The following is a 10,321-nucleotide window of genomic DNA, read 5'->3' as shown; positions in this document are numbered from 1 at the left end:
GCTCTCTCCCCTTCGCGCTCGCCCTCGCGCTCGACCCATCTGGGCTGGGGCACGCGGCGACATTCACTCGTCGGCCCAGGGACCCCCCCGGTCTCGAAACGCCGACAGTATGGAAAATAACATTTTATAGTTGTAGTGGGATATAGGTGGAGAATATAGGAGGAACCGTTGTGGAAGATGAAAAAATAGGGGATGAAATATTGATGATGTGATGCAAAAAAAGTGATATATGGGGAGGAATTTAGGGAGAATCGTTGTGGTACACTTATATGATGTTTGAGTTGAGAAATAAGCTAGTTAACCATTTTCTCGTTCCTCACTTTCTTGTTTGGTTTGTTGATTGGAATGAATTGATATATCACACCTCATTTCTCATAGTTAGTTAATATTAAGTAAGAAATGGGTCAAGAGGAATAGACTCATGATGCATCAATTCATCTTGGATGGAGTGATTTTTCAAACCAAATACAAGCACTGCCGCAGCGCAACCATTGCACCAAGACCCAGCAATTGAGCGGTACGAGCAGAAAGCAGGGCATAGCTAGGTAGAAGATTGTGGATGCACATGCACCCACAACTTTAAAAACTTAATAATATAGATCAATTTTTCACCATATATACACCACCTATGCACCTTCAATGCATTTATACCCTACTATGATTCGCTCTAGCTTCGCCACCGACAGAAAGTATTGTACATGCTGATTAGATGGCTACGTGTCCATACGTAGCCTGGCGCCGCTCTGATTAGCTAGATACGATAATTTTGAGCGTACGAGTGGATATAGGTTAGTAGCATTAAAATGATTTATTTCGTTTCCACCTATATAGACTGTGACTTCTACATACAAGGAACAAAACATAATCTCAAATATGGATTGTGCGAATAACCAATCAGACACATAGTAACTAATAACAAACCAGAGAAGTGAGATTGTGCGGCGAGACAACGATAAAACAAAAGATTCTGCGCCTATGATGCACCCCAAATTTACAAAAGCACTGTCTCGAAAGCGGTTCGATCAACATTTCCAGGCAAACAGAAAGCAGCTCGATCATCTACAGGCAACAGAGTTGGATACCACTAGTATAATACATTGTACGCCAACACTAGCTAAAAGCCTAAATCTTTATATAATCTTTAAATATTTACAGGGTATATATATATCAATCAAGATACGCTGCTGGACCACACCAATGCAGGTTGTCGGCAGAAATTGATAGCGCCATTGGGATGTTTGCCCACCTTAAGTCGAGGAAGACATCGTTCTCCTGAAATCAAATGATTTTAGAGCTGATTCTGGTAACGGGCTGCTTCCGGGCACCCACAAACCACCTCCGTGCGGCAGCACAATCTGTTTGTTTATACTCTTATCACCATCAGCCGTCTCTGACTCTGCTGTAAGAGATTCCTTCTTTTTCTTCACAAAGTCAAAGAACTCCGCAACTTGCCGAGCATATCTTCAAGGAAAATACAGAAAAATTACTTGAGTGCAGGATTTTAAAAGCACATGAAGTGTTCAGATAAAGATGCGTTAAGTTTTGATATAGAAAAATAAAATCAAGACAAAAAAAAGTTTGTCATCGCAATAGTAATTGCAAGAGAAATCAGACCCCAACATGGGTTTATTGCACGCAAGACTTGGTCTTGAAAAATAGCCCAAATTAATAAATGGAACAACTATACACAGCAACATTTCAAAAACTTCCAGATTGTTTATTAAATGAGTCACAGAATCAGTATATGTTCATTTATTCATGGTCTAGAAAATAAACCACAAAGGCACACCTAGCCTTCAATCAATTACTTGTTAGTATAACTTTAGCAGGCATGATGCCAAGCTAGAACTTGCTAGTTGCAAATTAGGGCCACATAAGATGGTCAAGGAACAGGAGCCACAAAACAAGATACATTTATAACAACATCACATAAAAACTTGTTGAATTTATTAAAGAAAATTCTCTTGTGTCCTTGCAAGGGACATTTGGTTCAGAATCTTGAGCAGGGCGGGGCTGCAACATCTGGCTCCCAGGTCAGATGCTGTGGTGTTCCAGGAATGGTGGGGAGAGGCTGAGATTAGTGTGCCTAAATCAAAGAAAAAAGGTTTTAATTCCATTGTGAGTTTGGTAGCTTGGCAGATTTGGAAGCACAGGAATGCTTGTGTGTTTGATGAAGCTTACCCAAACATCAGCACAATCCTGCAGTCTATTCAAGAAGAGGCTAACTTATGGGGTCTAGCTGGGGCAACTGCCCTTAGAAGATTGTAGCCTTAGCTTTGTCTTGGTGATCTCTATCATCTATTTGTTTTGTTTTGTTTTGTGTTTTCTCATCTCCTTTTCCCCTCTTTCTGGTTGCCTCTATAGGTGGTGCCTTGTACTTGGTCTATTTTAGACCTTCCTTTTCCTTCTTAATATAATGATACGCAGCTCTCCTGTGTCTTCGAGAAAAAAAAAACTACCCCAAAGATATCCAAAAAAACGATGAGCTTATCACTATGCTAGCAAATCACAGCTAATCCACACTATTTGTATCAGATAGTTCGATTCAAGATACAACACTTTCAATTTTATACCATGTATTTACAGAGTTCATTATTTTACAATTGCTTAGTAAACCACTAGCTACAAAATGACAGAGTTTAACAGTTGCCAATTCAAATGCCTTAGGGCAAGGTCAATGTCTATAGTCCAAGTGTCCAACAGCAGTTTAAAGTGAGGCCCAGATAAATAGGCAATAGTTATGGCACCTGACACAATGAATATGGTTCAATTAGATCTTAAACAGGCCCCATGGTATTATTAAAAAAACCACAATTCTCCAATCAACCCCCATCTTATCCACCCCCTCCATCTCTTCCGTCTGTTGGCCAAAGCTCGTTTCCCTCCATGGCTCGTTCCCAGTCCTCTGTCCACAGCAGTGCAGAGCGCACACGGGTATTCTTAGCTGGAATGGGAACCATTGACTGTCAAATCAGAACCATTGATCTTCACAGCCTCACACTAGTTCCTGCTCTGCTTACCACGCCTGTGCCCGGGCCTCGTGGAGCCGCCCCGATCTCCTGTTGACAACCCTTTCAGAGCTCCACTGTCCCATCTGACCAAATCGAGTTCCCATCCAGAGCCCTTCCTTGAGCTTGCAGTGGCATGGGATCTGGTGAGCTCACGGCGGTGGCACCAAGCCACCAGGACCAACTGATGTACTAGAGATAGGGCGAGAGTGAGAGAAGAAATTTTTTTGTATCCCTTATGCTCGAGCTATAAGCTTACAGCACACCTTAAAGTTTTTTTTTCCCCTGGTGCATTTCTACAATGCTTGTTGCCTAGAAAAAGTGCTGCATTTATTATTGCTTTAAGTTAGCTTTGCCGGACACTGTGGATGCCGTAGAAAACTTCTAGCTACAACGATTAGTTAACACTAATGGAAAATGAATAGGACACTAGCACATATGAAGTAGAGAACTTACTGTCGTTTGGCTTCGATGTCCTTGTTAAAATCAATGTCATGTTCACAGTCCAGGATAAGAGCAGGAACCTATCAAGAAAGAGCCTCATGCCTCACCCATGTGACCAAACAACTCCTTACTAGATCATTATAAAAAACATGAAAAAGATAGGAGAAAGGTACCTTCTGGATACTTGAATGCATGTGATCTCCTTCCAAGTAGAATACCCTATCTCGTATATCCGCATGCAGGGAGCCCTCCATATGAACTGGAAGCTGACTGATGGACAACACGCCAGAACCTCCTCCCTTGGATGGAAGTAACCAGCTCTCATGTTTCTCATGCAAACCTCGAAGGTAATCAAGAGTAACACCAGCCTCCTCTGATCTTTTTCGCACCATCATTCTTTTGTGACAAGTATCAGGGCTAGCTCTTAGATAAATAAAACCATCAGGTACAAGACCTGGGAGTGATGACACAACTGGGTCAAACCAAGAGTCATAAATGCTGATTTCCATCTCGTTCATCCAGTTTGCTTCATGCACAGCACGAACAAAAACCTGAAAATATCAACAAAAAACGTTGCTTAAAATAGGAAGAGAAATTGAAAAAAAAACAAATAGACCAAAAGGTGAAATTCAAATTATATCAAAGCACTCAATCCATCACCAAGGTAGTTTTTACAACAAAAGGTAAACCTACCATTCGATCACTGAAAACGCTTCTTTCCATCAGCCTAAGAGGTTTTATTCCACACGCAGATTCCTTCTCTTGCATGACCCTTGTCACAAATACATAATTCTGGAAGGTGTATGCATACCTCTGTGGCTCTGCATAGAAAGCATCAAGTACATTGAAGTGTTCGGGGCCAACATCCTGCCACTTAGCAATAGGTTCAGGTACAATTTCTACAAGGTCACGTAGTTCGATAGTTTCATTAGCTATTCTTTGAAGGAAGGTAGTTTTCCCAACACTGATATTCCCTTCTATACAAAAGGTCAACCTCCTATTTTTAGGAAGCTTAGATGTATCGGTGCCTTTCAGCTCTTCATCAACACTCTCTTTAATGAACAAAGTTATACTCTCAGCATGATTCTTGTGAATGATGCCAACTGAATTTTGCAAGAATTCAATCATCTTCTCATTAGACTTGCCAAAGAACTGCAAAGTACCCATAAACTGTTAGCACGTAGCACGAATTGTGTTGACCTTAGTATTAAATGAGCATCATTCAGACAATCAGTAAATAGGCTCCAGAATAGTCATAAAGCAGGTTTGGCAAAATAAACCATGAGCAAAAGATAGACCACAAAAGTGATTTGTTCTTGCTGTTTTATCATTCGAATTTCATTATTACAACTAGTCAGATTTAGAAAGTTGCACAAATGAGAAAGTACAATTTGAACATCATATCAGTATGTAATGCTTTTAACAGAAAACATAAGGACACAAGAAATTGGAATATTCTAGTTCTATCTCATATACATATATACTAAACATGGGAACAACTGGTTGGAAGAAAAAACATAGCATTTAAACCATGACAACCTTGCAAAATATAGTGTGAATGGTGAGCCAGAGCCACATGAAATCAGTTTAACCCATGATTGCTCACGGTGTTGAAGGCTGGGTTTCAAGCTAAAAGTAAGTTGAGAGATATAATCAGGACATGAGGTGAACTTCTGAAAACCATATACAACGTTATAACAACACCCGACCCTTGCAGTCCTTTAAAAAAATGAACACATGAATAGCTCAACGCACACCTTATCCCTGTAGAGCTGCTTGAGCTGCGCCACGTCATCGAATCCCTTGTCCACGAGCTTCCTCAGGTTCCGTGGCCCGACTCCGGGAATGGTAAGCAGCTCCCCCCTTCCCACCAGCGCATCATTCCGACATTTCTGCTTCCTCTCCGGCGCCGAGCGACCCCCGCCATCCTTCTCCATCTCCTCTGTATCGCCCCCGCGCCTCGCAGCCTCGGCGGAACAGAGTCCTCGCCTCCACCCAGCGTCACAGTGCAGCCACGGCGGCGCACGGATGCGGCTAGGGTTTCCGCCAGGACGCATGGCTACGAACGGGCTACCAGACAGGCGCAGCGTGGGCATGCGTGGGAAGGAGAGCAGCAGGGGGGCCGCGGCGGCGGCGGCGGCTGCGTCGAGGAAGGAGGCGGCGCGTGGGAGGAGCTTGTGCATCGCTAGCTGCGGCGACGGCAGGCTCGGAGTTCATCAATGGCGCTTCGACTCCGGTTGAGGTGCGGCTGTGACGGCGAGTCGGCGAGCGTCGCGTGGTTAGGGTTTTGGGGATGTCATCCGTCCCGCCACGAGTCAGGTTAGGTTGTTAATGCCTTGCCGTCTTGCCGGGGGCAGAAGGGGAGGGGGAGGGGGAATCGGCGAACCAGTCGTTGTCTGGAGTTTTTATTATATCTATACTTCTATACTATACTTAAAGCATCAGTGCATCAGTTTCAACGATCGTCGTGCGTCATTTTTTTGCAAAAAAAACCCTCTTACATTTTTACTCATCAACCCGCAGTCCACCCGATTTGATGCCTCACCGCCACCGGCCCACCCCATCGCAGCGCATCGAATTCCCTTCGCAGCCCACACAAACATAAACGCGCGGCGTGGCTTTGCCATCGCGCAAAAGCCTCCTCCTCAACCTCCTCCCGCACAACGCGCTCTCCACAACCTCCTCGCCGCCTTCTCTCCTCCTTTGCGGCGTCGCGACCTTCTCCATCCGGTACCTCGACGACGTCGCAGCATGCACCGCCACGACAGGAGTTCGAGACCTCGGACACCGACCAGCCCGACGATGGCCATGATCATGCCATCGACGACCTGCTCCACCTCCTCTCCTTCACAGAGTCGGAGCTTGTCGTCGAAGCCGCCACCCTTCACCATGGGTTTTCTCGACGCGCTCTACCATGTGGTGATGTGCCGCAACGCCGTCTATGTCACCTTCGTTGTCATCGATGCTTCCGCAAGCGAGGAGGTGCGTCCTCCCTCCCTCCCCTTCTCCCCCGGCCACCAGATCCCGAATCTGCCATTCCCTCTCCTCAAAGGGTTGTCTCTTCGATTCCTAATCAGTTATCTGTCGTTTGCGGGCGGTGGACTACAGCGTTCACAAGATCTGGGAGATGAACAACATTGGGGTAACATTTCTCTTCCCAGCCTCCTTTTCACTTTGTCGTTTCATTCTTATCAATATGCTGCAATTGTCATCGCCACCGCCGATGTCGCGGTCGCGATCTCCCTCAACGGTCCTTCCTCATCAAATCCAGTTGAGTCTGCTCCCTCCGGCCTCTCTCTCCAATTCTCCATACCACGTTGGCTTCTCCACGCCCTACACATTCCTGGCAGGGTCCTTCCTAGAGGCAAAGCGGTTGTTGATGGCCGGCCGAAGATGGATGGCGCCCCTGGACGCCGACTGCCACGACATTGTGCCCATCCTCGTGCCGCAGTTTCTCAGATGGGTCGCAGACTATGGTAAATTGGTGACTGTTGGTGCCAGAAGCAACTTGAAGGTCTGTTCGTCCGTGTCCTCTTGGTGTCGTCTCTGGCCTATGTCTGAGGAGAGGAGCGTTGACATATACTTGGACTGGCTGCATGGATGCTCATCATGGCAAATGGACCATGATGCATGCATTGACATTTTTACTTCAAATATTCACTGTCATGATTTTTCCAATACCATCTATGGTTTGAAGCCTGAATGTAGTAGTTGTTTTTTTGTTTCTTACTTCCTATCCATGTTGGAACCATTTGGTTAAGTTGGTATTGGATTAAATTATGATCTATCATTGCGTGGAATGTAGATGGAACCAAGGTTTGGTCTAATCTTAGCCTGCCTGAATTAGGCTATAACATATTTCAATTATGTTGGTCTCGGTTTGTTGCATACCCTAATCATGATAATGCTCATCTTAGCAAATGGTGAAAGGGAAATGTGCCCTTGGGCCATTTCTAAGTATTTTGGTGATTTAGTGTCCAACACAAGTGCCTAAGTGTTAAATGGTGGACAAAGTACAAATCAAGTATAAAGGTATGTTTCTCAGACTTAGTACATTGTTTTAGAGACTAATGTATTGTGTCTAAGTGCTGGAAACAGGAAAAATCAAGTTGAAATTAAAGATGGCTTTGTTCAGCCAAAGTCAGCTCTGTCTGGGTGCACCGGACTGTCCGGTGGTGCACCGGACAGTGTCCGGTGCGCCAGGCTGGCTCAGGCGAACTTGCTGCTCTCGGGAAGTGATTAACGACGTACGGCTATAATTCACCGGACTGTCCGGTGAGCCAACGGTCGGCCGCGCGATCTGTCCGGTGCGCCAACGGCTCCAAAGCGCCAACGGTCGGCTTCGCCAAAGAAGGAAAGAAATCCGCACCGGACAGTGTCTGGTGGTGCACCGGACTGTCCGGTGCGCCAGGCGACAGAAGGCAAGAATTGCCTTCCTGGAATGCACTCAACGGCTCCTAGCTGCCTTGGGGCTATAAAAGGGACCCCTAGGTGCATGGAGGAGTACACCAAGCATTCTCTAAGCATTCCTAAGCACCAAGACCTCGATTCCGCGCATTTGATTCTTTGTGATAGCAACTAGAGCTCCATTTGAGTTGTGAACTCGTCGGGTTGTGTTGTGAGCTCTTGTTGCGACTTGTGTGCGTGTTGTCGCTCTTATTTCGTGTCTTGTGTGCGTTGCTCATCCCTTCCTTACTCCGTGATTCTTTGTGAAAATCAAAGTGTAAGGGCGAGAGGCTCCAAGTTGTGGAGATTCCTCGCAAACGGGATATAGTAAAGCAAAGCAAAACACTGTGGTATTCAAGTGGGTCTTAGGACCGCTTGAGAGGGGTTGATTGCAACCCTCGTCCGTTGGGACGCCACAACGTGGAGTAGGCAAGTATTGAACTTGGCCGAACCACGGGATAAACCACTGTGTCTATCTGTGATTGATCTTCTTGTGGTTATCGTGTCTTGCAAAGATTCTTATCTAGCCACTTGGCTTTATTGTACTAACTCCTAACCAAGTTTTTGTGGCATTAAAGTTTAAGTTTTATAGGATCACCTATTCACCCCCCCCCTCTAGGTGCTCTCAATTGGTATCGGAGTCGTTCTCTTCAAGAAAGGGACTAATCGCCCGAAGAGATGGATCCTAGGGGCAAGGGGATTGTGATCAATGATAAGGAGAAGGAGTCCTTTGTCAACGAGCCTAAAGATGACAAGCCTACCGACTCGGGCTCGGGCAACAAACGAAAAGATGGGAAGAAGAAGAAGAAGACAAGGCGCATCAAGGAGATCGTCTACTACGACGACAGCGACGAGTCCTCTTCTTCCCAAAAGGATGACGACAACAACTACGAGAAAAAGAAGACGGTTAACTCAAACTTCTCTTTCGATTATTCTCGTATTCCGCATAGCTCAAATGCACATTTGCTTTCCATTCCTCTTGGCAAACCTCCTCATTTTGATGGAGAGGACTACGGATTTTGGAGTCACAAAATGTGTAGTCACCTGTTCTCTCTCCATCCTAGTATATGGGAGATAGTAGAGAGTGGAATGAAATTTGATAGCTCGGATAGTCCTTTATTTATAAATGAACAGATTCATAAAAATGCACAAGCTACTACTGTGTTGTTAGCCTCATTGTGCAGGGACGAGTACCATAAAGTGAGCGGCTTGGACAACGCCAAGCAGATCTGGGACACCCTCAAGATCTCACATGAGGGGAACGACGTCACCATGCTCACCAAAATGGAGTTGGTGGAAGGCTAACTTGGGAGATTCGCGATGATTAGAGAGGAGGAGCCAACACAGACGTACAACAGGCTCAAGACCCTCGTCAACAAGATAAGGAGCTACGGAAGCACGCGATGGACGGACCACGACGTTGTTCGCCTAATGCTAAGGTCCTTTACCGTCCTTGATCCACATCTTGTGAACAACATTCGTGAGAATCCTAGGTACACGAAGATGACGCCCGAGGAGATCCTTGGAAAGTTCGTAAGCGGGCGGATGATGATCAAGGAGGCTAGATACGTCGACGATGCATTAAATGGCCCAATCCAAGAGCCTCAAACTATTGCTCTCAAGGCAACAAGGAGCAAGGAGGCGCTACCTAGCAAGGTGGCGCAAGTTGAGGCGGCCGGGCTTAATGATGAAGAGATGGCCCTCATCATCAAGCGATTCAAGACGACGCTAAAGGGTCGCAAGGAGCACCCCAACAAGAACAAGACGAAGGGGAAGCGCTCCTGCTTCAAATGTGGTAAGATTGGTCATTTTATCGCTAACTGTCCCGATAATGATAGTGACCAGGAAAAGAAGAGTGGAAAGTGGGAAAAGAAGAAGAACTACAAGAAGGCGAAGGGCGAGGCACATCTTGAAAAGGAGTGGGATTCGGATTGCTCCTCGTCAGACTCCGACAATGAAGGACTCGCCGCCACCGCCTTCAACAAGTCATCCCTCTTCCCCAACGAGCATCACACTTGCCTCATGGCAAGGGAAAAGAAGGTAAGCACTCGTAATACTAGTACTTATGCTTCTTCAAGTGAGGATGAGTCTAGTGATGATGATGAAATAGATTATTCATGTTTATTCAAGGGCCTAGATAGAACCAAGGTTGATAAAATTAATGAATTAATTGATGCCTTGAATGATAAGAATAGGTTATTAGAAAAGCAAGAGGATCTTTTGTATGAAGAGCATGATAAATTTGTTAGTGCACAAAATTCTCTTGCTCTAGAAGTTAAAAGGAATGAAATGCTTTCTTGTGAACTATCTACTTGTCATGAAACCATTTCTACTTTAAAAGGTGTTAATGATGATTTGAATGCTAAACTAGAAGTAGCAAATAAATCTAACTCTTGTGTAGAACATGTTATAATTTGCAATAG

The 10,321-nt window shown here is 45.3% G+C and overlaps 1 protein-coding gene across 1 annotated transcript; it reads right to left on the bottom strand.

Annotated features, from left to right (window-relative positions):
* Positions 1-969: 969 nt before the first annotated feature.
* LOC100194307 (P-loop containing nucleoside triphosphate hydrolase superfamily protein) lies at positions 970-5,812 on the bottom strand. The gene is made up of 5 exons (NM_001153182.2): positions 5,210-5,812; positions 4,146-4,604; positions 3,626-4,003; positions 3,465-3,532; positions 970-1,461 (listed from the first exon to the last, which is right to left on the bottom strand). The coding sequence occupies exons 1-5, from the start codon at positions 5,633-5,635 to the stop codon at positions 1,248-1,250; spliced, it is 1,545 nt and encodes a 514-aa protein (NP_001146654.2). The 5' UTR covers positions 5,636-5,812; the 3' UTR covers positions 970-1,247.
* Between the last annotated feature and the right edge of the window lie 4,509 nt (positions 5,813-10,321).

This window comes from Zea mays, chromosome 3 (genome assembly GCF_902167145.1).
Source record: "Zea mays cultivar B73 chromosome 3, Zm-B73-REFERENCE-NAM-5.0, whole genome shotgun sequence".
NCBI classification, from domain to species: Eukaryota; Viridiplantae; Streptophyta; class Magnoliopsida; order Poales; family Poaceae; genus Zea; species Zea mays.
This window is presented reverse-complemented; position numbering and strand designations above follow the sequence as displayed.

What these genes read in the sequence shown, in the direction of transcription:
- LOC100194307 (NM_001153182.2), bottom strand. Translation starts at nt 5,635, where the DNA reads ATGCACAAGCTCCTCCCACGCGCCGCCTCCTTCCTCGACGCAGCCGCC. An exon ending in TGCATTCAAGTATCCAGAAG is followed by an intron (nt 3,533 to 3,625) that starts GTACCTTTCTCC and finishes CTTTCTTGATAG; the next exon opens with GTTCCTGCTCTTATCCTGGA. An exon ending in GACATCGAAGCCAAACGACA is followed by an intron (nt 1,462 to 3,464) that starts GTAAGTTCTCTA and finishes TTTTCCTTGAAG; the next exon opens with ATATGCTCGGCAAGTTGCGG.